Genomic DNA, 27,525 nt, shown 5'->3' with positions numbered 1-27,525 from the left:
CGCACTCCTCGCGTCCCGCGCTCAGCCTGGGGGCGGGGAGCGGGGTGGGCGGCGAGGGCACTGCGGTTCTGCTGCCCGCCCTCTGCGCTGCGGCGAGGGCTCGTCACGGTCCCTCCCCGCCCTCGCTGCGGTCCCCGCCTCCCGGTCCTTTGTAGCCTGCCGCTGCGCTCTCAGACAGCCGCCCGGAGGCCCCGCCCCTGCCCCGCCCCGCCTCGCGTCCCGCCCCGCCCCGCCCCTCCCCTCCTCGGGCCGCAGTCTCGCCTGGGCAGACTCGGCCCTCACGGAGCGCTGAGCTCGGCACACAGCGGTGGCTAGGGCCGCGGGTGGGCGGGAGCGCGGGCGGGCTGCCGGCCTTGGACCGGTATGGCGGATCGGCGGCGCGCGTGGAACACGGAGGACGACCTGCCCGTGTACCTGGCGCGGCCGGGCAGCGCGGCGCAGACCCCGCGCCAGAAGTACGGCGGCATGTTCGCCGCGGTGGAGGGCGCCTACGAGAATAAGACCATCGACTTCGACGCGTACAGCGTGGGCCGCCGAGGCTCCGCGCGCACACCGCGCAGTGCTGGCCGGCTCGACGCGGTCGGCCTGCCGGGGCCCGGAGGCAGCGAGGACACGGCCAGCGACGTGAGCGATCCCTCGGGCTCGGCAGTCAGTTCGCCGGGCGAGCGCAACGAGCGACCAACTGCGCTGCGCATCCGCTGCCCCGCGCCCCGCGACCTGCCACTCGGCCGGGACAATGGCCAGGTACCCTCGGGGCGCGCGTGGGCCGGACGGAGGGGACGGGACCCTTGGGTCGCTGGGCGTGGGGCCGCCCGAGGGCAGTGCCCGGGCAGGAGTGCTGGGGCCACTGCGGCCAGGCTTGGGAGAGCTACGGAACGCCCCTCCCCCACCCCATCATTCAGGAGGTTCGGAGAGGTTGTGCGACTCGGTCAGTGTTGGCCAGCATAGTCCGTGAGACTCCAAAGGGTCTTTCGAGATCCAGCACCCCCGCTCCTCCACTGCAGAAAGGGAGAGCGAGGTTCTGAGAGGGAAGTAAGTTGGCTAAAGCCGCCACATGGTCCCTTAAAGCGTAGAGGGACCTCTGGGGTTAATTTCATCCAAGGATCCTCATTTTCTGCTTTACGAAAAGACAGGGAGCTCTGTTCCGCATTCATCCCTTCATGTATTCACTCACTCATGAGGAATTATAGAGCACCTACTATGTACCAGGCGCTGGGAGAGGTTCAGTGAAATGCCTGTGGTCACATGGCTTAAAGCTTAAGCCATTCCTGAGTGCTCCCTCTGTATTTTCCGGGGCAAGGATTTGGTTAAAGATTTAGATCGTGGGGCAGACAGAACTGGAAACCGCCAGCCGCAATCACCATCTTCAGAGGATGCTCCTGAGTCCCACAGCACAACGCCTCTGTGCTCACTTCACAGAGCAAGTTGGAGGCAGAGAGGGGGTTTGAACCGGGGTCAGTAGCCTCCTAGACTTGGAGGTTCCCCCCCCCCCCACGAAAGTGGGGAAACATCAGGGAGAGGGAACGCCAGACCGTGGGCCCTATGGCTTATCTCCCTTTAGCTGGGGTCGCCAGAGCATTGGGGGAAGATGGGTAGACGACCCAGCTTTGGGATATATGGGTGAGGTGCTTGGAAAACGGAAGTTGGAGCACCCGAGGGCCGACGAGCTGTAGCCTTACCCCAGAACTCCATGTCTGAGCACTGCTCAGGTCCCAGGCCCCTGATAGGTGCTGGGTTCCCTGTTTAGCACTCCGGCCCCACCCTAGGCCAGGGTGGGTAACAAATTCATTGTGAAAATTAAATCAGTTAATGCTGCTAGGTAGTGAGCATACAATAAGTGTTTGTTGTTTATTTGAGTTTGATCCTTATCATCATTTTTATTAACCCTTCTCCCCTTAAATGCTCTGAGAGGCATACAGTGAGCCCGGAGGAGGCAGAGTTTGATCTGGACAGAAATCTGGGAGGGCTTCCTGGAGGAGTGGGGGGGGACTGGGCTGGCCTGTGGCTGCTACGACCCAATAGTGGATCTCCTCCTGCCCCCACCCCCACGCCCCGGGTCTTCAGTCTCGGTAGCTCGGGAACTCTCCGTGGTCCTGAATCCTGAGCCTCGCGAGATGAAAGTCTACAGTGAGGGTGTGTGTGTCTGTGGGGGTGTGTGTGCAAAGAATGGAGATATCGAGAGGATCCCGTCTCCTTGTCCCTATCCCTTCTATATCTTGCCCTGCCCACCTCCTTCCCTAGTGTCCGACCTCGCTTGGGATCCAGGCTTCACAGCCCGAGCGGGAGGCTTCGGGGCCGCGGACCAAGAAGCCGGGGCCAATACCGGAGAATCCTAGTTTCCAGTCAAGGCTCTGCGTCCTCTTGAGCCTCAGCTTCTTCATCTGTGAAATGGGGGTGGCATCTCCCAGCCTCTCTCAAGGCGTGGTGGAGTATCAGGGAGGCGAGAGAGCTTTGTGCACGGCCGGGAGCTGTACAAGAGCGTCCCTGATGGACCTGCAGTCAATGTCACCAAAGCCAGCATCGCCCCTGGGCTCTGTCTGGGACGGCTCCGCAGCCGCGCCTCGGCCCTTGGGGACGCTGATCCCTTCACCTCTCCCACTCCTCTTTCTTCTCCCCCTCTAGCCTTCTCCCCTTTCTCCATGGCTTCTCGGGTACTGGACAAAAGGCAGCGCCTCCGGCGCGCCAAGGGCTCCAGGAGCACGCGAGGTTCGGAACTGTGGAGCCTAGGTGCTCGCGGTCTCCCTTGTGGGGGAGAGTTTTACTTTCTGCTGACCGAGCAGCCACGGGGTTCGGGTTCGGGGGCCGGCGGGCCTCGCTGCTCCTGAGCTTTGCAGAGGGTGCCGGGGCCCTTCCCCCGCGCCCGTAAAGCTCTTTCCCGGGGAGGGAGGAGGGGTTTCTGCGGCGCAGGCGCAGCGTTTGCCGAGGCCCGAGGCTGTGCGACTGCGGCGCTTTGTACCCGGGAAGTCCACTTGGGAGCGGTGGTCTGTTTGGCCAATAGCAGACGAGTGCCCCTCCCCCTATACGCAGGAGGTCTCCTCTCCAATCCTGGAGCTTCCCTGCCCAAACTGAAGCCTGGGAGGGGCCCTGGTTCGTGGAACCTAGCCCTTAGCAACGCTGAGGAAGGGGATGTAGTGTCAGAGAGAGGGAGACCTGCAATTTCCGGTCAGCAACAAGAATTTAGGACCCAACTCAGAGCCAAGAGTGAGCTCTAGACAAGTTGTGCAGGAACCTGGCTTCCAGATACTGCTCTGCTGCAGCTCACATGCTTTGTATCTAAGATTTCATTCTATCTCTGTGAGCCTCAATTTCGCCCCTGTGAAATGGGAAACTTATGGCCTAGTGTTCCTGGAATACTAAGCCGTTTCTATTTTGTGAACATAAAACCCTATCTCCACTTTAAGGCCCAGGCGTCTCTGGCCTTCTGTCCTGGACTGGAGGATTGGCCTCCAGGTGGCAGTGGAGGTAAAGGCTTCAGGCCCTAACCTGAGTGGCGGGAGCTTCACCAGGCCTGGCACCCCGTCCTCTGTGTGGCAGCTGGAAGTAAAGAAGGTGGGGTCTTTTTACCGAGCCTGTGGGTTTGGGTTTTATAGGCAGAAAGTAGAAGGTTGGCATTTTAATCTGCCTGGATTTGGGAGGCACCTGTCTAGCCCTATGGGGGCTTACTAGGGCTCCCCCTCTTTCCCCCTCTTCCCTCTTTCCTCTTCTGTCAAGAAGTTAATCAAGCTAGCCCAGGACTCCTGCCCACCTCTCCCCAAAGCAACACCTGGATTATGGGCGCTGGGGCTGGTGTCCACTCTCCACTGGGAACCAGGACATCCTTTTCCCCCTCCTGACCGCTAGCCTGTCCTAGGGGCTCTGGGCTCCTTAGTGCCAATGGTCTGGCTCTGCAATCAGCAATCACTGTCTGGTAGACAAGGCTCTGGGGATAAGCCGGTGGCCCCAATGGCAGGGGGCCCTGTGATGAGAGAGGGGCTGCAGGCAGTAGAGCAGGTCAGTCACTAATTAGGCCTTTGTCTCTGGGGTCCCTGCTGCAGGGGGGGAGGGAGGCTGGTTCAATGATGGGGGTGGGAGGAGTGGCAGGGAAAGGTTTCATGGAGAAGCCCTAGGAGGTGAGTCTGGGAGAATAGATAGACTTCTGTCTGAGGTAAGATATTCAGAGAGAGGACACAGTTTGAATAAAGGCTTGGACTTGGGGCTGGAGATGTGCTCGGTCTATTCAGGGAGTGGCGCAGCGGAGGGACTAACGCAGGCTGTGGAACGAGAGGCCTGGGCTGGATCCTGGAGGGCCTCGAGCGCACCAGTAGCCGGGGCGGGTTCTGGGCACCCGGCCCACACTCCCTCCCCCACGCAGATGTTCGGGGAGGCCTGCAGATGCACTGCTGCACACCTGTGGCGCTGCCCACGGCCTCTGCCTGCGCACCCGAAGTTCATCTCTGGCTTTTAAAGGAGCCCTGAAAACCAGACCTACCCAATCCGAGAGCGAGGCCGGGGCCCAGCAGAGGGCGTGTGCGCGGGGTGGGGGTCGGCGGGGCTGGGCGGTCGGGGAGGGGCGGGGGCGGGGGGCGGAGTGGGGGAGATCTGAAGGGAAGCGCTTCCTGGTTCGAGCCGAGAGGGGCGAATCGGGCTCGGCTGCGCGACGCCGGGAGGAGCTGTCTGTCTGCAGCCCCCTCCTCCCGCCCTCGCCTCTCCCTCCTCCTCCCGCCCTCCTCGCGGAGCCGGGCGGTGCTGGCAGCCGGAGCGGCAGCGGCGGCGGGCGGGCCGAGCAGCCGGGGCAGCCGGGCGCGTGGGCAGCCGCGGGCGCCGAGCCTCCGTCCCTCTCTTCACTGATCCCGGGCCTTTGTCACCGCGCCCGCGGGGAGCGGGACCGAGAGACAGCCAGACAGGGCGAAAGCCAGCCCCACAGGTCCACCGGCCGGGCGGAGGGCGCCAGAGGGGGGCCATGTCTTACCAGGGCAAGAAGAGCATTCCGCATATCACGGTAAGCTGGGCCCCCGCCCTGGCCCCGCCGCTCTTGGCGAGGTGGTGGTGGTCGCCGCCGGGGTCGGGATCCGCAGGGGGACCTAACGGGTGGCCCCCGAGGGGCTTTCCTGCGTCGCGGCGGGTGGGGCGGGGCCGGTCTCGGCCTTGCAGCCTCCTCCCCCCAGCCTCTGGGGACAATGCGGGGGAGGGCAGCCCGGCGTGGCGGGGCGGGGCGGGAGCCTCGGGTCCCTCTCCCCGCGGGCTTGCAGCGGATGGCTTGGACGCGGAGGATGCGGAGCTGAACAAAAGAGGGAGGGGCTCGGTGTCCGAACCCCCTCCCTCCGGCCCTGGAGCTGAGCCTCCAGCGGGCGCCCTTTGCACAGTCTAGCTGTTGCACCTCGCGGCAGCGTTTCTTCCCCGCCAGAGTAAGGAAAATGATCGACCACCGCCCCTCCCCCACTCCCCCCCGCCACTCCCCGCCCAAACCGATGAAGTGGAAGTCTGGACCTAGAGACAGCGCCATGATGGAGGAGCCCCTCCCATTCCTCACTGCAGCTAAAAATAACCTGATGGGGCGGCCCTGGCGGCTGTGTCCCGGGAAGGGTTAACACTGGGGGGTGGGAATGGTGGCGGTGGCTGAGCAGTTCTCGGTGTCTCTGGGTGTGGCCGGAAACAAAGGATCCCTGGTCTTTATGCTTTGTCTCAGGGTGGGGAGCTGAGGACACAGCGGGTCCAGAGACCTGGCCTCCGCCTCATTCCCTGTCTGGCACCAGAGTTGAACCAAACCATTCCTGAGGGATGTGGACCACAGGTGCTGGTGAAACCCATGGGCCTTGGGTGGCTGATATCTGAGCAGCCAGGTGCTGGAAGGCATGATGGAATCCTCCAGGGCAATGCTTGAGGTTTGAGGGCAGGAGACCTAGCATCCTCCTTTATCCAGAATCCAGGCTCAAGGATGGTCCCAGAACACCTTGGCGAGGGCAGCCGTGGGTAGGGGTGATGAAGCTGACATTTCCCACTTGCCTGCCCAGTGTATTGTGGATCTTGTTTTCTTGAATCTTCTCAATAAATCTTTTGAAGGAGGCATTGTCCACATAAAGTTCTCAGAGGCTGGAGCACTGGTTGGGGAGGCAATTGAGAGGAAGGTTGGGAAAGAACTGGGACCCCTTGCCTCCCCAGAACAGCCCTGCATTCTGCCCAATTCTGGATTGAGGCTCTCTTAGAAAACTCTTCCGCCCAGCTTCAGGTCTTGTCAGCAGACCTTTGCTGAGTTACAGTCCAGAGACGTGCCCCCTGATGGTGGGGACCACCTCTTGCCCATCCCTAATCCTTGCCCTCTGAGACACAGCGGTATAAGGGACCAATCCCTTAACACTGTAGTCGGCTAAGAATCAATGGAAGGGATGTGGTTGCCCTGGGCTAGGCAGTGTGGGAGGAACGAACTGGATATTTGCATGAGCTGGTCTGGGCTTTCCTCCTCTCCAACCCTGACCCCAGGGGAACTGAGGCAGGAGATGGAGGTAGAGGGGATGCAGTGACTGATGAGTCAGGAACCCAGGGTACCTTTGTGACTATTGCCCATAGCAGGTCTGTGCCCCATTCAGGATCCCGGTTTCCAAGAAGCACGTTTAGCCAGATGGTCTTTGAGGCAGGTGTATGGGAACAGTGCCTCCGGAGTTGTGTAGTTCTGCCTGCACAGCCGCAGCGGTCACCCTGCCTGCAGGCTGTGGCCCTCTGGAGTGGAGATAAACTGCCCAGGCTTTTGCAGCAGACGGATCTGGGTGTGCATCTCTGCTCTGCCTCCTTTCTGAGCCTCCGTGCTCTTATATCCAAAGTGGGCTTAGCACTGGCCATTTCACAGGACCCTTGAGCATCTGAGAGGACACTGGCAAAGTGCTTAGTGTTTCGTAGGCACACAGTAAGGGCTTCAGAATTGCTGGCTGATCCTGCTGCTTTAGTCCTTTGTGCGAAGCAGGTAGTCAACGCATGTGTAAAAGAGAATCACATGGGGGCTTCCCTGGTGGCGCAGTGGTTGAGAGTCCACCTGCCGATGCAGGGGACACGGGTTCATGCCCCGGTCCGGGAGGATCCCACATGCCGCGGAGCGGCTGGGCCCATGAGCCATGGCCGCTGAGCCTGTGCGTCCGGAGCCTGTGCTCCGCAACAGGAGAGGCCACACACAGTGAGAGGCCCGCGTACCACAAAAAAAAAAAAAAGAGAATCACATGGAGTGGATCCCACAGCTTCAATAGCATGGGGAGGAGAGATGCTGAAAATGCGCCTTATTTCCTGGGAAAGCTGTCCTTGATGAAACATTTGTGTTTAATTTGGCCCACATAGTCCGCTCCAGCTAGAAAAATGTGTGGTTTAAAGGAGAAGCCAGAGAGGATGGACTTGGATGGAGCTCCTTTGTAGGACCCACAGCTTCCTGAGGACCTTTTGCTGATAATGTACGTGGTCTGACAGGAACCAGAATGCCATTAAATGAATGGATAGGCATTGTGGCTTTCCACATGCTGCACCCTTAACCTGTTCAATCAATAGAACTCATTTGGTAAGTTAATAATAAGCACCTGGTCTGTGCCTGCCACTGTCTGGGTGCTAAGGAAAGTGGGCATGAGATGGGCATGCCCTTTGCCTTCACAGAGTTTAGCAAAGACTGACATTTCAGCCTGAAATAGCCACAAAATGTTGGTGGGGGGGTGTTATAAGGGGAAGTACAGGAGGCTGAGGAGACCACAGCAGGGATACCCAGCCTAGTCCTGGTGGGTGAGGAGGGAGGGGTTCTGTGGCAAAAGAGTGTGGCCCGTTGGAGAAACTGAAGGAAAGTCAGCATTGCAGGAGCCTGACCTCTGTGACCAAGTGTGGCTTCTATGTGCAGTTAGAGCAAATCCTGGAGACGGTTAAGATGTTTTTGGCAGCCACGGTATGTGTGGCCTGTGGAGGGACCCAGTGGGGCTTAAGAAAGGACCAAGATACAGCTGTCAGCTGCATCTCCAGGTCCCCACCTGCTTGATGTTGGGTCACTCCTCCTGTGAGCCTCAGTTTGCTCATCTGAACAAAGGGGGTAAGGTCTCAGATTCAGCAGTGAAATTAGAGATAGGAGAGAGAGTATGTGAGCAGAGGAGGAAAAGGGACACTCCAGACAGGGCACAGTGTGGACAGAGGCAAGGGCACGGCTGAATCACAAAAATGCTCTACTCATGTTGACTATGGTGTCTTTTCCTCTTTTCTCTGCCTCAGCCTTTTTCTGAGATGCTAGAATAGCCTGCTAGAGAAGAGGGAAGAAGCCAAAACACTTGGCTTCAGCCCCCAAGGATTGTTTAAAACATTAATAAAGCTCTCTTTCATGTATGGCTTTTTTTTCAAAAACTAATGGCATAGCCGGGATTAATTTAGTTAAAATGGTTTTTCGGTGCCCACTGCGGTGGTTAAGTGAGTAGGGGCATCCTGGGCGTGGCTCTGAGCAAACAAAGGCACAGGGCTCGTGGCCCTGCAGAAGCAGCTGTCCCAACAGAGCCACTGAAGGGGGAGGCAGGAGTGTCCACCACCATGGTTATGAAGTATTGTTATTGCAGAGAAGACATCATGAGTTTGCAGACCATTACAGCATTCAAAAGGATTTCCGTGATCTTTCATTGGGTTTTCAGAACAGTCCTGTGAGGAAGGCAGCCTGTTTCCCAAAGAGTAAACAGGATTATAGAGACTTGGAAGCTTCTTCAATGGCTTGTGGAGGAATGAAGAGGTCCTGTTCAAGCAGGGAGGGTAGATGGGCTGGTCTGCCTTGTAAGAGAGTCACTGTCTGATTGAAATCTGTGTGTTTGCGTGTGTGTGTGTGTGTGTGTGTGTGTGTGTGTGTGCGATCAAACAGTAAAACAGTAAAGATGAGCAGAGAAGAAAGAGATTACTAAATAAAAATTACATCGGACTGAATTAGTTATTCTAATGGACAAATATGCAAAAAACTTGCTTCTTCCTGAGGATAGCATTCAGCCTACCTTATAAGTATCTAGTTTATCTCATTGGCTTTTTTTTTTTTTTTTCGGTACACTGGCTTCTCGCCGCTGTGGTCTCTCCCATTGCGGAGCACAGGCTCCAGACATGCAGGCCCAGCGGCCATAGCTCACGGGCCCAGCCGCTCTGCGGCATGTGGGATCTTCCCGGACCGGGGCACGAACCCGTGTCCCCTGCATCGGCAGGCGGACTCTCAACCACTGCGCCACCAGGGAAGCCCTCATTGCATTTTTATGCAAAGGATTTGAGACGCCTAGAGTGATTTATCCTGCATATAGTGAAATCAGAGGGAAGTAGAATAGCAAGACTGAGACTCAAGGAAAAGCAGAGACCAAACCTGCCAGTGATTTGGACCACTGGGGGTGTGCTTCTGGACATATGGTCCTGATTCAGAGCTTCTGTCATCCAGGGCAGAGAAGCAGACATTCTCAGTTAGGTCAAGTTCATGATCAGACAGGAAGAAGTGGGCCATTTTCTTTGGGGAAGAATTATTTTAAATTACATTCTTAAAAAGTGTTTGTGAGCATACAAGTGATACTGAGTTGTGACATCTTCCATAACATAACGATGCCAACTGAGCCCTGATTGCCTGTGTCTTGTAATGAACTTGGCCAAGACTGAATACCCAGAAACACATGATATGACATATGTGAATGTACCAGGCACATAGTAAGCGGCTAACAGATAGACGATAGTTCCCTTCCCCGAACTCAGGCTCTCTTTGAGGAGATGAAAATTCAGAATGGCAGGTAATCAACGACTGTTAACTGCGTATCTTAACCGTTTTGTTCCTTGAGCTGTGCAAGGTGTCATGAGCAGTTAAAAAATACGTATTTCATGATCCTGACCTTTCCATCTAAGTGAAAAATTGCACATACATGGAACGACTTAAAAATGACCAAAGGGTAAGTGTGGAATAGAGCACAGGTGTTAGAGAAGTTCAGGGAAGGGAGGGCTCAGCATTGGCAGAAGCAAGAAGAGGTGCCCTCTTGGGGCTTAGGGGATGGCATGAGCTAGGTGTTGAGGGATTTGATTGGTGGAGACAAAGGAAGAACATGCAAGGCATGTGGAACAGCAGGGTCGAGACCTGGGCTGGGGAGTGAATGTTGTCAGAAGAGAATAAGAGTTTTACATAGCTAAATCCGAGGGTGAGGATCTTGAAATAAATTTGAATGGCTGGGGGACTGGGGAATTCTACAAGGCTTTGGAAGTCAGGCAGAATGCACCCAAAGTGATGGAAATAGCCCATGGGTTCTAAGTCTGGGTTAAATGCAAATGGGGTGTTTGATCTTGGACAAGTCAGTTCTCTAGGTCTCAGATTCCTTTTCTTTACAGAGTTAGATTAGATAATTCAGCTCCTAGTTATAGGATATTCTGACTTGATTCTGTGGGTAATAGGAAGCCTCTGGAAGTTCTTGAACTGGGAGGATGGTATAATGAAGGCAACATGGAAGAATGTGGATTCTGAAGCCAGACTATTGGGATTTGAATCCTAGCTGTTCCACTTACTTGCTGTGTAATTTTGGCAAATCACTTATTTTCTCTATGCAGCAATTTTCTAATTTGTAAAGTGGTAATAATAGTAATACTCCATAGGTGTTTTTTCCCTTGAGAATTAAATGACTTAATATATGTGAGATATTTAGAACAGTACCTGCACACAGTATATGCTCAATGGGTTAGCGGTTATTACTCTTACTGCAAGATGGTGTATTAGTTACCTTTGTTCCATAGCAAACAATCCGAAGTCTCAGTGGTTTTCAGCAACATACATTTATTTCTTGCTCATGTTACATGAGGACCTGGATTGGCTGTGGCTTTGCCCCTGGCTGTTGCGAGCAATGGGTCTGCCCCTTGGATCTCCTCACCTTGAGACACAGGCTGAAGGAGCAGAGGCTTGAAGCACAAATGCCTTTAAGAAGTCCTGCTCAGCTATGGTACATTTCATATCTGCTCATAACCATTGGCCAAAGCAAGTTGCATGATCAAGGCCTAAACTGATGGCAAAGAGCCCAGTGTTAGTCTTTCTGGAGCAGATATGAGGATTAAATGTGAACATCGTGGCCCATTGGAGATGCTAATAAACACCTGTTGGAGCTGATAACGAGGTGGTCAGGAAGTTTAAGGGGTGAGTTTGAAAGAAAAGGCCTGCATTGTTTCCTAGGCTGAATTAGAGTTAGGAATGATCACCAAATTGAGGCGTCTCACTGGGCAATTAGAAACACAGAACGGCATGGGGGTGAGAGGCAAGGCCCAGAGATAGAGATTAAGGACCCATGTACAAGAGGCACTGATGGAAGATAGGAAAACGCAAGATATTCCAGCAACCAGTGGTTCTCAGCCCATGTGCTGTGAGCACAGTGGTGTACTGAAAAAATCCTGTGTGGATGTGCTGCTAAATTTTGATCAGCATTTAAAGTTTATGTTTACTACAACCAAGTCTAAAAATTGTTCTAGTAACATCTATCAGGTAGATCCCTGAGCACTCACGAACGGAACAGTATGGAATAGTGTCTAATTTTTCTGTGAGGAAAAGGAAGCTCTTGTAATGGAAAGGGGACATCAGAAGACTTTGCCCCTTGAGCATATAAGAGAACAGGGTCAGGGCAGTGGACAGCACAGCGCCATGGTGCTGAAGAGTAAGCAAGTTCAATTAAGGAGACACGAAAGGCCCTCTGAGATGGACACAGTCACACTGTAGTTGGGATGACATGGTAGTGATTGCTGCTGACTCATTTGGTGGTGTTTTATGTCTTTAATCCCTTCAAGACTGCTGCAAGTTTTTATACCATTGGTAACTATGTCCTGAACACAGAAAGGTTGAGATTCATTGCCGTAGAGAGATGCAAAGACCAAATCCTAACTTTGCTCTTAGTGAGAAAAGACAACTCTGCATTGGTGGCTTAGGAAATGGAATGGGATCTAGGATACTTCACAGAGAGGCTGGTCTAGAAAACAAGAGTAAACAGGTAATAGGAGGGAAGTGATGGCTATGGACGTATGAAGTTTCAGCTTCCTACTCCTTCCTTGGGCCTGTGCCCCAGGTGCACTCCCACTTGGGTAACTTTGGTTTGTCCACTTGACTGTGCACACTTGGAGGATTGGGACAACATCTACTTTTCCTCAGCATCTCCTCAGGAGCACTCTTATGCATTGGTGACTCATAGCAGGGACTCCATATTCTGTGAGTGGGTGAATAAAAACTAGATTGCAGGGCTTCCCTGGTGGCGCAGTGGTTGGGAGTCCACCTGCCGATGCGGGGGACGCGGGTTCGTGCCCCGGTCCGAGAAGATCCCACATGCCGCGGAGCGGCTGGGCCCGTGAGCCATGGCCGCTGCGCCTGCGTGTCCGGAGCCTGTGCTCCGCGACGGGAGAGGCTACAACAGTGAGAGGCCCGCGTACCGCAAAACAAACAAACAAAAACCACTAGATTGCAAGCTTTGCATCTTTGCTGAGTGAGGTCTTAAGATACTCTTGCATTTGACCTTAACAAATGTCCTATCCATGGATTTAGCATTTAGGTAGTTACCATCCAGAAGGAGATGAGGGTGGCGTGAAGGGTTTCTGGAGGTAAAAAATAAAGACTTCCCAAGTGGTACTTTGGCAGTGGGGAGAAGGCAGGCCTGGCATATTAATGGGCTTCACTGCATTTCACACTGAAAGCAAGCTTTTACAAGAGGAATCTTCCATATATATATGTTGAATCATTAAAGTACACATTTCCCCAGGGTCTTGACCGAATAACTGCTTGGTGTTAGAACTTGGGGTCAATTCCATGGGAAAACTCCACGGTTCTGATGCAGAATTGCATAAAGCAAAGAGGTGGCTGTTCGAGATTTTGTACCTGTCCCCAAATTATGCTGCCATGTACTTTATATCAGACCATATTCATAGCCCCTCAGGGTTTAAATCCGAAGCAAATATTTGACTTATACAACCTCAAAGTTGAAAGGAACCTTTAAATTATGTAAATTTTTCTGTGTTTGTGCATTTGAGGCGGCAGAGAGGAGTGTCCATTGCTTCTTCCCCACCCCCAGTCTCCCCTCTAGTGTAGGAATTGCAAGTACCTCTCCTTGCCCACCTCCAGTGGCAGGGAGATCTCACCACTTCACACAGCAGCCTGCTTCACTCTTGGACCAGCTGTGTTGCTGGAAAGTCTTTTGCATGTAGAAGGGAGAGTCTACCTTTTGCCCTCAGAATTTTCCACAGGTTTCTTCCTCTTCCACACTGATATTCCTAGAGGCTCTGGACAATATTTCTCAGTTACTTAGGACCTTCTCTTTTCCAAAATAGCCCCAGTTCTTTACTGCAATTTCCGAGTACAGTGTTTGGATTTTTCTCTCCTTTTTTCTCTTTTTTCCCTTCCTTTTCTGCTTTTTTTCTTTTTGCTGTCCTTTATTTCTGAGCATGTAGAACAAAATGGATCCAAAATAAAACTTTAATTATTGGGCACCTTTTAAACTGGTTTAAATACTTTCTGGGTCCATAGACTCCTTTGAGAAACTGATAAAAGCAATGGAAGCTTTTCCCGGCTTCCTCAAATGCACAGCCACACAACATTCAGCATAGAGCACTGGGCTTCATAGGCTGGTATTCATTGTGTCGTGAGCTGTTACTCATCTTAAGTAATCCTGTGAGTTGGGTACTTTGAGTAGCTCCACTAACAGAAAAAAAACAAAAAACAACGGAAACACAGAGATTACGTTATTGCCGCAGGTCACCCAGCTAAGAAGCTGTGTGGGAGCAAGCTGTAGTCTCTGGTGTGAAGGATCTCATAGTCTCATGCGGGAAATGGCCATATAAAAATGAGCCAGTAGACGAAGTTCTGTGCAGTTGGGAAACAATGCTAATCAGGGTGCAAGCCTTACACTTTAGGAACTCCAGGAGGTAAGCACATGTTCCTGGAAGCAGGGCACTGCCCCTGACAAGGTGAGTTGCAAGAAATCCAGGTAGCAGATGCCACAGACAAAGGCACAGGGTGTGAAAGTGCAGCTCAGAGAGCCAGAATATGGTGTGAGTATACGAGTATAGCACAAGGCCAGGAGAGGGCAGGGGTCAGGCCAGAAGGAGCCTGGGAGGGCGTACTTTGTCCTACATGTGAGGACAAGCTGGTGAAGGGTTTAAGGAGAGGCACGACATAGTTGCATTTGTGACCAGAAAGGTCACTGGCTGTCGTGTGGAGGGGACAAGGCAGGCCGCAGGGAGACAGGTGGGGAGGGCTGACCTGGAGCAGGTGCTGTGGGAGGTGGAAATCAGCAGGGGGGTACGAGAACAATGGAGCAGATGCAGCAAGGTCTACAAAAGAGTTGGGTTTGGGGTGTGAGAGGTTAGAGAGAAGCTGAAGATGGAACTGGGTATTTGAATGAGATTTATCTCCCCACAATGGGAAGACTTTAAAAATCAGGCACTGAGCTCTGTCCACGCATTAATTCATTTTACTTTCAAAACCACGCTCTGCATTATAGATGGAACACTGAAGCACAGAGAGGTCAACGTGCCTAAGGCACAAGGGTAGTGAGCGTGGGACCCGATTAGAGCTCAGGTGTTCTGGCCTCTACTGCCATGTCCTTAACCAGCAGACAGCGCTGCCTCTTTGTTAAATGAGTATTGAATGAGATAATAGTTGTAGAAGCATCTGGCTTACAGGAGGCGTTGTCGGTGTTTATCAGGTGAACAGGGCTCTGCCTTGAATGTCTTAATACTGGAGAGCCCTTTCCAGCTTCCAGAGCCCTTTAATCTGCCTTACTCCCTTTTGGCCACAGTCGCAACAATCCTGTCAGAAGGACCGGTGAGGTGCATGGCATCGGGAACGGGCTTGAGATGTATGGTCTATTCCTGCTTATTCCCGTTTTTCAAAGGAAGGAACTGAGGCTCAGACATCTTAACTAGGTAGAGTGAGGAGAACACCGGGATAACTACCACGGGATGCTGGGCTGTCACTTTGTAGGTACCAGGTGACTAGGTTCATATCTGACTCCACCATCTCCTGGCTGTGTGACCTTGGGCAGAATCACTTCCCTTCTCTGAGTTTCCTTATTTGTAGCAATAATACCCACTTCTTAAGGTGACTTCAGAATTAAACATGAAAACCCATGTAATGCAGAAGTGATACTTAGTGTGTACTCAGGAATGTGGTTTTCTTGAAGGCAAAGGATTCCTGTTCAGGTTGCTTTATATAAGGTAAAAGGCAGAGATGAAAAAATGCAGAAATGGGTCCACACGTATATACAGATTTAGCTAGCATCATCCTTCTATAGGGAGCCTGAAGACCTTGCCCCCTCCTGGGGTCATGACAGAGGTGTGTTATGTTAACGCCAGATACTCCATCAGGGACTATTTCCTGAATGTCCCTCAGGTACAATGGAGCTTGAAATCTCGCTGTTAACATTGCAGTTGTCATGGAAATGGGCCTCAGCTCACAGAAGAGGCCTGCAATCCATGGGGACCTCCTGTATTTCTTTGGGGTTTTTTTTTTTTTTTTTTTTTTTTTTTTTGCGGTACGCGGGCCTCTCACCATTGTGGCCTCTCCCGCTGCGGAGCACAGGCTCCGGACGCGCAGGCTCAGCGGCCATGGCTCACGGGCCCAGCCGCTCCGCGGCATGTGGGATGTTCCCGGACCGGGGCACGAACCCGCGTCCCCTGCATCGGCAGGCGGACTCCCAACCACTGCGCCACCAGGGAAGCCCGACCTCCTGTATTTCTGATTCATGAAGGAGGAAAATGCCACTGTGTCCTTGACCCATGCGGGTGGGAACAAACGTGTGCTCGTTATATTCAATCTCAGGCCTGTTGCCACTTCCAGAGTTGCTTTCCTGAAAAGTGTGGCAAAGCACCACCGGCTGACAGGCCGTCCCCTGAGGCAGAATCAAAGGCAAATGGACTGGGTTTCTGTGAATAAATAATAAGAGTGTGCAGCTGCACTGCAGGCAGCACTTGCCACCGCAAGGAGTCTGGTTGGGTGATCTGTGAGCGGAGCCAGGGAGGAAGGGGGCTCTGGTCATGAAAGGAAGGAACAGAGTCCTGGGTTTATGAAGTATTTGAGCTGGAAAATCTCTCAGACAGCAATCACTGTGGCTGTGACTCCCAGCACAGAATTTGGATGGTGTATCAATTCGCTTTGATGCAATAATGCCACGTAACAAACAACCTTGTAATTCTGTGGCTTACAGTAGCAAATAGTTGTTTGTTGTTCACAGGTCTGCGGGTGGCAGAGACTTAGGAGGGCTTAGCTAGATTTATCTTCAGGCTTCTTTTTGGGTCAGGCATGCTCCTCATAGCATCTCATACTGGGACTCAGACTGGAGGAGACACCATTCCTTGGGTCTTGTGGTTTTCATGGTGGAGGATGGACTCTCAAGAAATGGAGCTGGAACCCACCTGCCTCTTAAAAGCTCGTGCTCAGACTGGTGCAGTCACATCCACTCTCATTCTGTTGTCAAAGCAACTCGAGTAGGCACACCCACAGTCAGTGCGGCTGGGAGAGCCCTGCACCCACATGGGAGCATGGCAAGTATGGGAAGGCAGGAAGGATTGTGAAAGAAATAACACAATCTACCACCGAGGGTCTCCATCAAGAATATCCTACATGTTTGTTAATAACAAATTCCTGGCCCATAAGCTAGACCTGGCAAATGAAAACCTTGACAAAAGCACCTGGATTGGAGTTTTTAGCAGACAATCTCAGTTGATTTTCAGGATTAATCTAGGCTCTGGTGCCATGTTGTGGGTTGTACTTGCATGAGTGAGGGGTGTGCCTACCTGTCCTATTGAATGTTTGAGTTGCACCGTGAGCCTTAGTGTCAGTGACTTGTAGAGTCTGAAGAACTAATAACTTTCAGAACTCACCTTGACATCTCCTTGCCTTACCAGAAAGCCGTTTCACCTGTACTCAATGCATGGGCAAGCACATTTCTACCAAATGCGGCTTCCCTTATCTTTTTGAGACTCGTTTTCACACTTGCCCTTTGGAGAGGAAGATATTCTTCATCTTTCCAGGAGTAACTTTTCATTTAATTTCTCTGAGCCCCTTCCCACGGATAAATCAGGCAGCCTCATGAGAATCTGTGTGCGCCTGCAGCCCCGGGATGGAGCTGCCCTTTTCGTGTGAAGGCCACACCTCTGAGATCCGTTTTTGGCACTCATTCATTCACTGACCCCAGATTCCGATGTGTGTATTAGTGAAGAATTGTAGGAGAGGGGACATGGGAGTGTCACATGCCCTCCCCACAACTTCCTGGGTGGGATAATTAAAGTATTGATAAGGTGGCACTCAGTGAAATGTATTTGAAACCAACTACATACATTGTGAAACATAATCTATGATTGTTTTTGATCCGTGGTAATGTAAAGATTACAGATATGCCTGTGAGCTGAGAAAGAAAAGCAGTGAGGAACTCCAAGCCTGGGTGAGGTAGGAGGGAGAGGGACAGGGTCCCAGGGTTTGGAGAAACCTCGCTGTCCCAGTGCCCAGTGGTGTTTCAGGACCACGGACAGCACGACATTCCCCTTGGCTTTCCTCGTTTACAGCGTGGAACCTGGAAACTGCAGAACACTGCTGTGTATATACTGTTTATTTTGCTGGACTGTTCTCCTTCTCCTCCGTTTTTTCGGCTTCATGAACTTCTCATATTTCAGAACCCAGATCAAACATCTTCTCCTTGATGATAAAGTCACTGCCTTTCTCTGTCTCTGTAATAACAGCTTTTGTTCTCTACAGTTTTTCAGAGAGCCAAGGTTGCTAAACTAGTGATTTGGGGGTAAGTTGTTGGTTTGATGAGAGTAGCACCTCTTTTTTCTTCCAAGGCTCCGCAGACCGTAATGAGTTTTCTACTCCTCTGACTTTGGATTGGAAACGACCGACTTTATTCCCACCGTGCAGGAAAGGAGGGAGAACAGAATGCAGGGAGGCGTCATGCTTCGCTCAGGGACAGACAGTGATGCAAAAGATGCACTGTGATCCAGACCTCCCCTCCTGGTTGAGGCTGACTGTTGTTTATTTTGCTGTTGTGCGGGTAAGAACGTCTGAAGCTTTAAAGGTTCATTTTTGTAAGCGGCACTCAACATAGCAGTCAATGTTTGTGAAGAGAGCAAAGGCATCCCGCCAACACCAGCTCTTTCCTCCCGGTTGGGCTGGAGTGGAGATTAACGGTAGGTTTGGAGAAGAAGGCCTTCCCTTCTCTGGGATACTCCTCTGACTCCCAGGATATTTGGCAATAGAGAAGTGGTGAGGTTTAGGTGGGCCCCTTGTGAGAAGGCCTTCCAGCCTCATCTGTATTAGACAGGCTTTGCATTAAGCAGGCTTCTGTTCCCAAGCCACAGGGTTAGGCTTTCAGGGAATTCTAAAAGCAGAGAAGAGAGGTTTCTGATCTGTCAGTCTACTCTTTCCTCCTTTTTCCTTTATTTCTCCCCTCCCCCTTTCCTCCCTTTCGTTCTTCCCTCTTTCCTTCATATTCCCTTCCCTTTTATCACTCCTTTATCTCACTTTCCTCTTCTACCCTCACTCCCTCTGTCATTTCAAACACTCTCTTTTTCTCCCTCACTCTCTCCTTGCCTCCTGGCTATCACCCGCTCTCCTTCCACTCAGCAAACACTTGCTAAACACTGTGTAAGGTTTATGCCTGGTCCCTGGGGATTTGGAGATGACTCACACAGGGCTGTCCTGGCCGTGGAGGGGTGTCCAGCCCAGCAGGAGATGGGCACTTGAACAGTGACCATGGTGTGATGAGTATTGTTGGGGAGGTATGTGCAAGGGGCCACGGGGACATAGGGAGGCACCTCAGGTCAAGAACTACCAGAAAGATCTACCTTGTGGAGAGTTTGGTATTTTGCTTTCCCACCTAACATTTTATTGTCTAGTTCTGTTATTTATCCTTAAATATTCCTGGAGAATATTTTAGTAGATGTATGTCACCCCATTAGTGGTGTGGTTGCAAGATTGTCCGTAATTCTGGTTCACCTCTTTTGTGTATAATTCTTTGTCTCTGTTTGGGATATTTTCCTGAAGACAAATTCTCAGCATTAGATTTCTAGGTCAAAAGTCGTGAACAAGGGCTTCCCTGGTGGCGCAGTGGTTGAGAGTCCGCCTGCCGATGCAGGGGACACGGGTTTGTGCCCCGGTCCAGGAAGATCCCACATGCCGCGGAGCGGCTGTGCCCGTGAGCCATGGCCGCTGAGCCTGTGCGTCTGGAGCCTGTGCTCCGCAACGGGAGAGGCCGCGACAGTGAGAGGCCCGTGTACCGCAAAAAAAAAAAAAGTCGTGAACAATTTTAAGACTCTTCATACACTTTGTAAACGCGGCTGACGCCTACTCTTATTGAGAAATCCCCGCTTGGAGGAAAATGTAAACGTTATCAGTTTCTCTTGTTCCACTTCTGCCCAGGTTTTGGGTGATGCTTCAGGTCAGAAACTTTTGTAGGTTTGAGTTCTTCCGTGATGAAAGCCCTTTCATTAGCATCGACACCAGCCTAGCCTTGCCCCAGCTCGTGGCATTAGACTCCCCATGAGCCGGCACCTGCTTGCCCCTCCAGCCTGCCCACCCTGAGGTCGTACTTCAGCCAGGGAAACCACTTACAGACCCCGAAGCACACCAGGCTCCCCCAAACCCCGTACCTTTGCCCCGCCATTCCCTCTCTCTGCAATCTCTTCTCTCCTTTGCCATGTGGCTAATTCCTACTCATTCTTCAAGCTCAGAATAGGCATGATTCCCCTGGAAGGGCTGGAGTGGAGGCCTCCTCTGCTCCCACCACCCCTCTGTCCCAGCCCTTCCCACACTGGAGTGCAAAGGTCTGGTTATGACTCCGTCTCCCCCACTGGCCTATTTCTTTTAGCTGCACATATTCTTTCCTTAAGCAAATATTGATTGTAGTTCCTGCTACAGAAAATGGCACAGAATAAACAATGTGTAACTCTGCTGAGTGGTCACCACTGGTGGGCGTGGGCAAAGTGCTTTATATATGTACCCCGTGGGGTTCTCCCACAGCCCTGCGAGGCAGGGACAGTTATCCCCAATTTATAGATGAGGAAACTGAGGCTTGGAGAGGTTAAGTCATGTGGCTAGCAAATGGGCAAGAATCGGAAGCTGCATCTGTCTGACTGGGCATTTTATTGTTGTACAGCACTGATCCAAGGACGTGAGGCATGCTGAGCATAAGTCTCTTTAGGTCACTGCTGTCACCCTGGAAGGAACGGGCGGTCTCTGGCCTACCCTTGCTGTTTGATTTCTGTTGAGTTTTTAATGAGATAGTTCATTTTCTTTCAAGGTATTTAAACGATGAATTTTGTACGGAGTTCGTCACTGTTCATATCTGTCGACTATTTGCTCCTCTTGGTAATCCTGGGAGAGGCAGGGTATTGTCTTTTTTCTTTTAAAGGTGTGACTTTTATTAAATTCTTAAAAGTTATGTATCATAAAATTCACTGTTTGGGGAGGGGATGGTTCTTTAGGCTTTCACACTCACACTTCCTGCATGAAGAAAGGGAATCCTGGAGAGCTAGGTCCTCAGGTTCTTTCTAAATTGCATCTGATTATGGGGTGTCATGGATTCTACAGGGTGAACGTGTTTAAAAACGTGACAGAAGTGTGTTTGCTGGAGCGAATGCTGGACAGGAAGTCAGGAAACCTTGGGTCTAACCTCCACGCCTGTTGGTTGTGTGAATTTGAGAGTTCAGCTCATCTCGAGCCCCATTTCCATCTGAGGTTGACTAGACCTCACATTCCACAAGAACCACTCAGCACAACCAGGCGTGGAGAGCGTCACTGTCGTAAATCACATTTCCTAAGGTGTCTTCTGAGGAGGAGTCCCTTTGTCAAATGTCTCGCAAAATGAAGGGTCTAAATTTGGAAGAGATCAAACTCAGTTCCCCTCTTGAATATTCACATTACACATCAGCAGAGTAAAGGATCTGGGAATTCCTGACATAAAAACGATCTTTGCTTCTGTTTAACCCAGAATTTTCTAAACTCACTACACCTGGGAATCTCCTTTGGGCTCAGCCTCTAACAAAACCCCTCTGGGCTAGAGTTCCAAAGAACACGGTTTTGAAAGTGCCAGTTAAAAGGCAAACACAGTACTAACTGTAAGGAAGAAAAGAAAAAAGTCACATCAGCTCTTGCCTTCTGGTGGGCTTATTTTTTAGAAACATGCTGGCCCCTGAGAACAGAAAGAGCCGGGACCCCGGTGGTAGCTGCCCACAGTATCTGCTGGTAGTTGGTAGGGAGGGGGCGTGGATTTGAACGTCTGATTCTGGGAAGGGCAGAGCAGGGCGGGGCTGATCTTCTGGCGTGCAGCGCATTAAATACCACCTTTCAGGACTAGCCTGAAAAGCCCTCTATTAAATGTGACAAGGCAGAAGGCTGCCTGTGGGAGGCCATGTTCCAGAAGCCAAGCACCAGCTGCTGATGAATCACAGTTTCCTGCTTTCTGGTGTCCGGGGAAACCTGCACACCAGCGTGTCTCTGCTTCTGGATATGCAGGGCCCATGCCTCTTTCCCTAGGTCCTGGCTTCAGTCTTACGGCTAAGAGGGAGGTTGTCGGCCCTGGGAGTGACTGAGCTTGAAGCCCCTTCCTCCAGAGACCCCTCTCCTCGAGAACAGGACATACTTCTCTTGCTTGGCTCGCGGCTCATAGTTCTTTGTCTTACGGCTGTGATGCCTTTTCTCTCCATCTTCACCCATTCATCCTTCAAGAATCAGTTCAGGCATCCATCCATCCATCCATCCATCCATCCATCCATCCATCCATCCTGCCAGGCTGTGTCCAAAGTATCAGAGATGCAACAATGAAGAAAATAGATGAAATCTCTGCTCCCATGGAGCTAAATCTCTTAAGAAACTGCAGGGGCAACTCTAGGTGGTACCATCCATCCACAGCAACGTGTCTATGATTGGCCCCCTGTGAGTTGTGCCTGACACAGCCAGTGGGGTAACACACCACAGCTCTGATGTCAGTGGGACAAGTCACATTTTTAAACAAACATGTAAATAGAGACTATGTCAGATATACTATATTAAGTACCATGTAAACATAAAGTGGGTAAGAGGTGAGGGGTCTGCAGGCAGGGCAGCGGTGTAAGGTGTTCCAAACAGGGCAGCCAAGGGGAGGGCTGTCAGGTAAGTGACACTGAGCACAGACCTGAATCAAATGAGAGAGTGAATTTTGCCTACATAGTAGGATTCCAGGTTAAATAGGGTCTGGCTGACCTGGCTTTCACTCTGGGGGAAAATATACCGCGACAAGAACCCACTGGAGGGCTCTGCGCAGCAGGCTGCGTGCTCTGTGTCTGCTCAGCAAGCCTTGCCTGACTCCTGAGTTTGGGTGAAGCCCTCCTTTTCCAGGCTTGCGCAGCATCCTCTGCCTTCCTCTCGTGGTCAGTGCTTTGGGACCACCGGCACGGATCTGAGGCACATTCTGTGATAGAGGGTTCCTAAGAGTGTCCCGGCGGGATCGAGCCCCAGTTGCTCACAGTGTTAGCCAGATCAGTGCCTGCCTCCCTCACTCCGCTTCGTGGAGTAACCTCCCAGAATCACTGCTTGCCTCTCAATCCTTGTCTCAGGTTCTGCCTCCAGGGGAACCCATGCAAGACACTCCTTCTGAGGTGGCTACCCTGAATCGTTGCTGTCTGTTTCCTGTCTGTCTTCCTGACCAAAGGGTGGGGCTTAAGGGCAGAAGCTGTGTTTTATCCATCACCCCATCTCCCGCTAGGAGATAATACAAATAGTAAATATGCACGTGGCAAAAAAAATTCTCAGCCTCCAAGAAATGCAGATTAACAAATATTAATGATAACCAAGGGTGTTTTGGTGGTCTTGGGATGGCAAATTGGGGAGGTACTTTTGGAAAGCAATCTGGTCATATTTATCAAGGGCTGAGCGCAAGGTTTATACTGTTTGACTCAGTTGTTACATTTCTGAGAATTTAGCCTAACAAATAGTACAAATTCAGGGAAAAGCTTTGTGCATAAAGATGTTCATTATAGCAATATGTATCATTGTGAAACATTAGAAAGAACAATGGGGGAAATTAACCATCTATTGTGCATCCACAAAATGGAATCTTTTGCAGCCACTTAAAAACTATGGTTATGGTAAAATGCAAAAAGGACACGATCCTGTTTTCTTTTTAGCTCCTAGAATTTGCTACATCCCTTGCTGCCTCTGGGACCTGGCACACCATTTCTCTGCCCAGACACCCAGCACTCACCGTACTGGCCTTCTCCCCCACCCTTTGTTTGGTTCAGCTTATCTAGAATTATTTTCTCGATCTGAGCTTGCCTTACCTGACCTTTAATAAGGTTGGCAGCCCTTTTACTTTGTGGCCACGGTGGGCACCCTATACTTCTCCCCTTTTGGAACCCCACCTGCTCCCAGGATTTGTTAAACTTCTGTCTCTCCCTCATCAGCTCCACGAGAGCTCATTCTGCCCCCAGGGCCTGGCCCCGGGCTTGGAGCTGAGGCAATCGGCTGGTACCTAATGGGCGCATGGCTGAGTGAATGGCTGTGTGTGCTAGAATCACAAGTATGGAAAGTAGAGGGAAATGGGAGAAAAACATCAGAACGTTGATTGGAGTTTTTCTGGGGGAGTTGCATTTATTTTTTGATCATTTCACTGTCTCTTAAAATGTCTCTAAATTGAGTTTTATTATATTCAACAGTTAGAGATCATGGACTAAAGTATTTATAGGTGAAATTATATGATATTTGGGATTTGCTTTATAATACCTCAGCGAAAACAAAGCCAAAGTGCTTGGAGGGGAAAGAGGTGAAATGAGAAGGGTGAAGTATTTAAAGAATCTGGGTGAAGGTTCACAGGGGGCTTTTTAATACCATTACTTTAGAAAAGAGTTGAAAATTTTTATGTTAAAAGTTAGAAAGAAAAAAAACATTTCCTGGCTCTTCTCTAATGACATTTACTACTTTGCTTGGCTTTTCAGAGTGACCGACTCCTCATCAAGGGTGGACGAATCATCAACGATGACCAGTCCTTCTATGCCGATGTCTACCTGGAAGATGGACTCATAAAGTGGGTTGACCAAACAGACCTTTTAAGAAGCCCGTCTCCCTAGGCTGCCTGGCCCTTAGAGGGACTGGAAGGCTGGTGTTCTGCCCCAGAATGAATGTGCCAGCTCTTGTGACTCTCAGGGCTGGAGAGATGTGGGGAGGTGCAAACCATGGCTGTAGAAGGGGCTCGTGTTTGTTGAGCGCCCCGTGACCGCACCAGGCTCCCTGCCACGGCACTCACGCAGGCCACGATGCCCACAGAGGCTGTGAAGTACACACGCTGGCCCCTCTTCTGTTCTTGGGACGGGGGGGCCATAGGGTTAAGTGGCTGTCCCACGTTGCAGAATGAGTTAGGGTCAAGGCCTCGAATCCAACCTAGCTCATCTGACTGATTCACAGCTCTTTTTTCTCCCTGCCCAGAATTTCTGGAATTGGGTGGAGGGGGCTGCGAGAGAAGGAGTCATGTTTAGCCCCCAGGCAGAGCCTTGGCATTTAAAGGGAAGACATGCCTTGGGACTGGAGCTCTCCTTTGCCTCCTCCCCATTGGCTGCCCCTTCAGCCCTGCTAGGACCTCCCAAGTGTGTTAGTCTGTCTGGGCTGCCATAACACAGTACCCCAGATGGCATGGCCTACACAACAGAAATTTATTTCTCCCAGTTCTGGAGGCTGAAGGCCAGGATCAAGGTGCCAGCAGGATGGTTCCTCCTGAGGCCTCTCTCCCTGGCTTGCAGACAGCCGTCTTCTTGCTGTGTGCTCACGTGGCCTTTGCTCTGTGCGTGTGCTTCCGGTTTCTCTTCCTCTTATAAGGACGTCAGCCCTATTGCATTAGGACCCCCGACCTAGCAGCCTCATTTTAACTTAATTACCTGTTTAAACACCTTATTTCCAAGCACAGTCACATTCGGAGGTATTGGGGCTTCAGTATGTGGATTTGGGGGACACAATTCAGTCCATAACACCAGACAGTGGTTTTTACGTGGTTTCCACATTTTACCATCTGCTGCTCGGCCTCTTCTTCTGGAGTCTGGGAGAGTAGAGTCCGAGACCATCTCAGGATCCAGTTTGGGCAGCTGGCACTGGAAGGAAAGGCAGAGGGGGTGTGAGGACGGCCACGCTCAAACAGGAGTGGGGTCTATTGGTGGGCCCATCCTGGGGCCATGTATGCGCTGATGATGACGATGATGATGGTGAGGAGGGGAGAGAAGGAGGCTGTGGACTGTCATGATCATTAAGAGACAATCTGTGCAAAGACCCTGTGAAGAGTAGGTGCTCAGGGCAGCATTGAGCCCTCCCCTGCCTCCCTCTGCCTGCCCCCACCCCTAGTCCTGGATGGATCTGACCATTTCTGGGCCAGCTCAGGCCTCACCTCCTCCAGTTCATTCCCCCCGCTGCCCAGCTCACTCTTTCCAGCCCCACTGAAAACTTGATGTTTGCAGAACTTGCCAAGCACTCTTGCCTGGGAACAACCTTGCACCCATAAATTCTCTGCCTGAAATGCCTTGCTCCTCCCCCCATTCTCGTTTCATGCCCCTGCCCCCCAACTCCTGTTTGTCCTATGGGCCCAGCTTGTGTGGCTCCTCCTCCAGGAAGCCTTCCGGAGCCCAGGCTCTTCCTCTGTACTGGCTACCGCTCCCCCTGTGCTGGCCGCCTCTCCCCCCTGGTTGTGCATTTGCCCCTGACGAGGGGTCTTGCCTTATTGCCTCCCAGCCAGGGACCTGGCACGATGCCAAGGATGGATGGGACCCTGGAGTGTTGAAGTGAGTGTAACATACAAACACTGACACATCAGATGGTGGGGACCTCGACCTCAGCCAGGGTACAGCCTGGAACCAGAAAGGAGATAAAGGCAGGGGGTGGGGTGGGGTGTGGTGAGATGCATGATAAAGTGAGGTTTCTAAGTCACCACTGCTTAGATAAGGCACAACCAATCGGCACCGAGTTCCCCACTTATGCGGGGCCTCTGGAGTCCTGGGGACAAAGAGACGCGGAGAACCCTGGCATGGGACCACCATTCCCTGCAGCGACACAGAGTTGGAGGTTGGAAGGCTGTGTGAACACCTGGAGACTTAGGACTTAGGCCACCCAGGGTATTCAGGAAATAGGCAGTTTCCGTAAATTCAATATTTGTCCGCTCCTCTTAGTGGGAGACGCCTTTTACTTTTAACCGTGTTGCTGAAAAGCTTTCTAAGCACTGGGGCTGCTTTTCCTGCCTTATTAAGCAGAGCGAGTGTCTGTGCCTGAATGTCTTGCAGGGTCTTCAGATGGTCACGTGGGGCACGGGTCCCCGCTGACTGAGAAGGAGGTGTGGAAGGCGGGAGAGCCTGAGGAACCGCTTGGCATGAGGAGGCTCGGTTATTTCCCTTCACTTTGATTAAACCCCAAGAATCCTTTCATTTTGCGGCCATTTGCCAAGTTTTACTAAAAGCTGTTCAGCCGGGTTTGTGCAGAATCCGTTATGATTCATCGAGGGCTCCATCCAATTGGCTAAGCATTGGAGAATCAGATGCTGATGGCGCAGGACTTTTTTCTGAGTGATGGTGAGGGTGACGCTGGGGTAAGGGCAGGGGTCTGCTTCTCCGGCTTCCTTCCTCTCTTCCCTTTCCTTCCATGCACACTGCCGCTGAGAACCATTCAGGGAGTCTTCCTCCTAATTCATGGGGGGCGGGGTTCCATTTGGTTTACTCCCAGTTCGGGGAGAATCTGCTGCTTCTGCAGAAGGGAAGCAAGGAGACAGCCGAGCTTGGGCAGAGCCTGATACTAGGCTTGGGGACAATGGGCTTGAATCCAGATCCAGCGCTGACTTGCTGCGTGGCCTTCGGTAAGTCACCGCCCCGCCCCGGCTTCCGTTTTCCTCTTTTGCAGAATGTGAATACTTGCTCCCCCACAGGTTGTTGGCAGGGGATTAGAGAGGGTTTGTTAACAGGCGATGATCTGCCTGCTAAGAACGGCCCTGAGCCGTAGAGCTTTTGGCACCGCGGTGTGGCGGCTGAGTCACAGACCGGGATCGGATTGGGCTGTGCCGAGTGTGTGCGCATGCGCATTCTCATGGGGCTGAGCCCGTTCCTTTGCCAGTGCTACGCATTCTGAACATCACCCCGTCTTCTTTAGAAGCTAGTGTGAGCGCAAGTGAGACCGTCGGTGAAGGGCTTATTAGAAGAGAATCCTATAGTTGGTGCTCAATAGCGGTTCACTGCTCTTGGTGTAAAGCTTGGGGGTGACTTCTCTGAACCCCATTTCCTTCAGCTCCTGGCACATGGCCATGAGCTTGGAGATGGACGGTGAGAAGATTGGACCAGGCAGGATTCTGTACATGACGATGGGAATTACGGAGGGAGTGGGGTGGCGATTAGAAGCAGCAGCAGCTGCAGTTGTAGTGCTGGTGGAATTGGCAGAAATGCTGACATTTCCTGGGGCTCGCCATGGCCCTGGCACTGCGCTTGGACTAGACCAGTTTCTGGTTTCAGGGTAGACAGTGTGCGATGCTCCAGTTCTGTGGAAGAGCCCCAGGTAGAGCCCCGTCACTTCTGTGCCCCGACGTGCCTGGACCAGCCGGCCCA

At 51.9% G+C, this 27,525-nt stretch overlaps 1 protein-coding gene across 2 annotated transcripts in view; it reads left to right on the top strand.

Annotated features, from left to right (window-relative positions):
• Positions 1-363: 363 nt before the first annotated feature.
• CRMP1 (collapsin response mediator protein 1) overlaps positions 364-27,525 on the top strand; it is a gene marked incomplete at both ends in the record, with an annotated part of 67,521 nt that continues 40,359 nt past the window's right edge. Inside the window, 2 exons of one of the 2 annotated variants that reach the window (XM_082653539.1) lie at positions 364-744; positions 23,902-23,990. In XM_082653539.1, coding sequence (XP_082509665.1) covers positions 364-744; positions 23,902-23,990 — 470 coding nt within the window. Of the gene's footprint in view, positions 745-4,939; positions 4,979-23,901; positions 23,991-27,525 lie in introns of those variants that run through there. The other variant, XM_082653540.1, reaches the window with a different exon arrangement.

The sequence above is a fragment of the Grampus griseus genome (genome assembly GCF_964374135.1).
Source record: "Grampus griseus genome assembly, chromosome: 4".
NCBI lineage: Eukaryota > Metazoa > Chordata > Mammalia > Artiodactyla > Delphinidae > Grampus > Grampus griseus.
The sequence above is the reverse complement of the archived record's forward strand: the minus strand, read 5'-3'. Positions and strand labels throughout refer to the sequence as shown.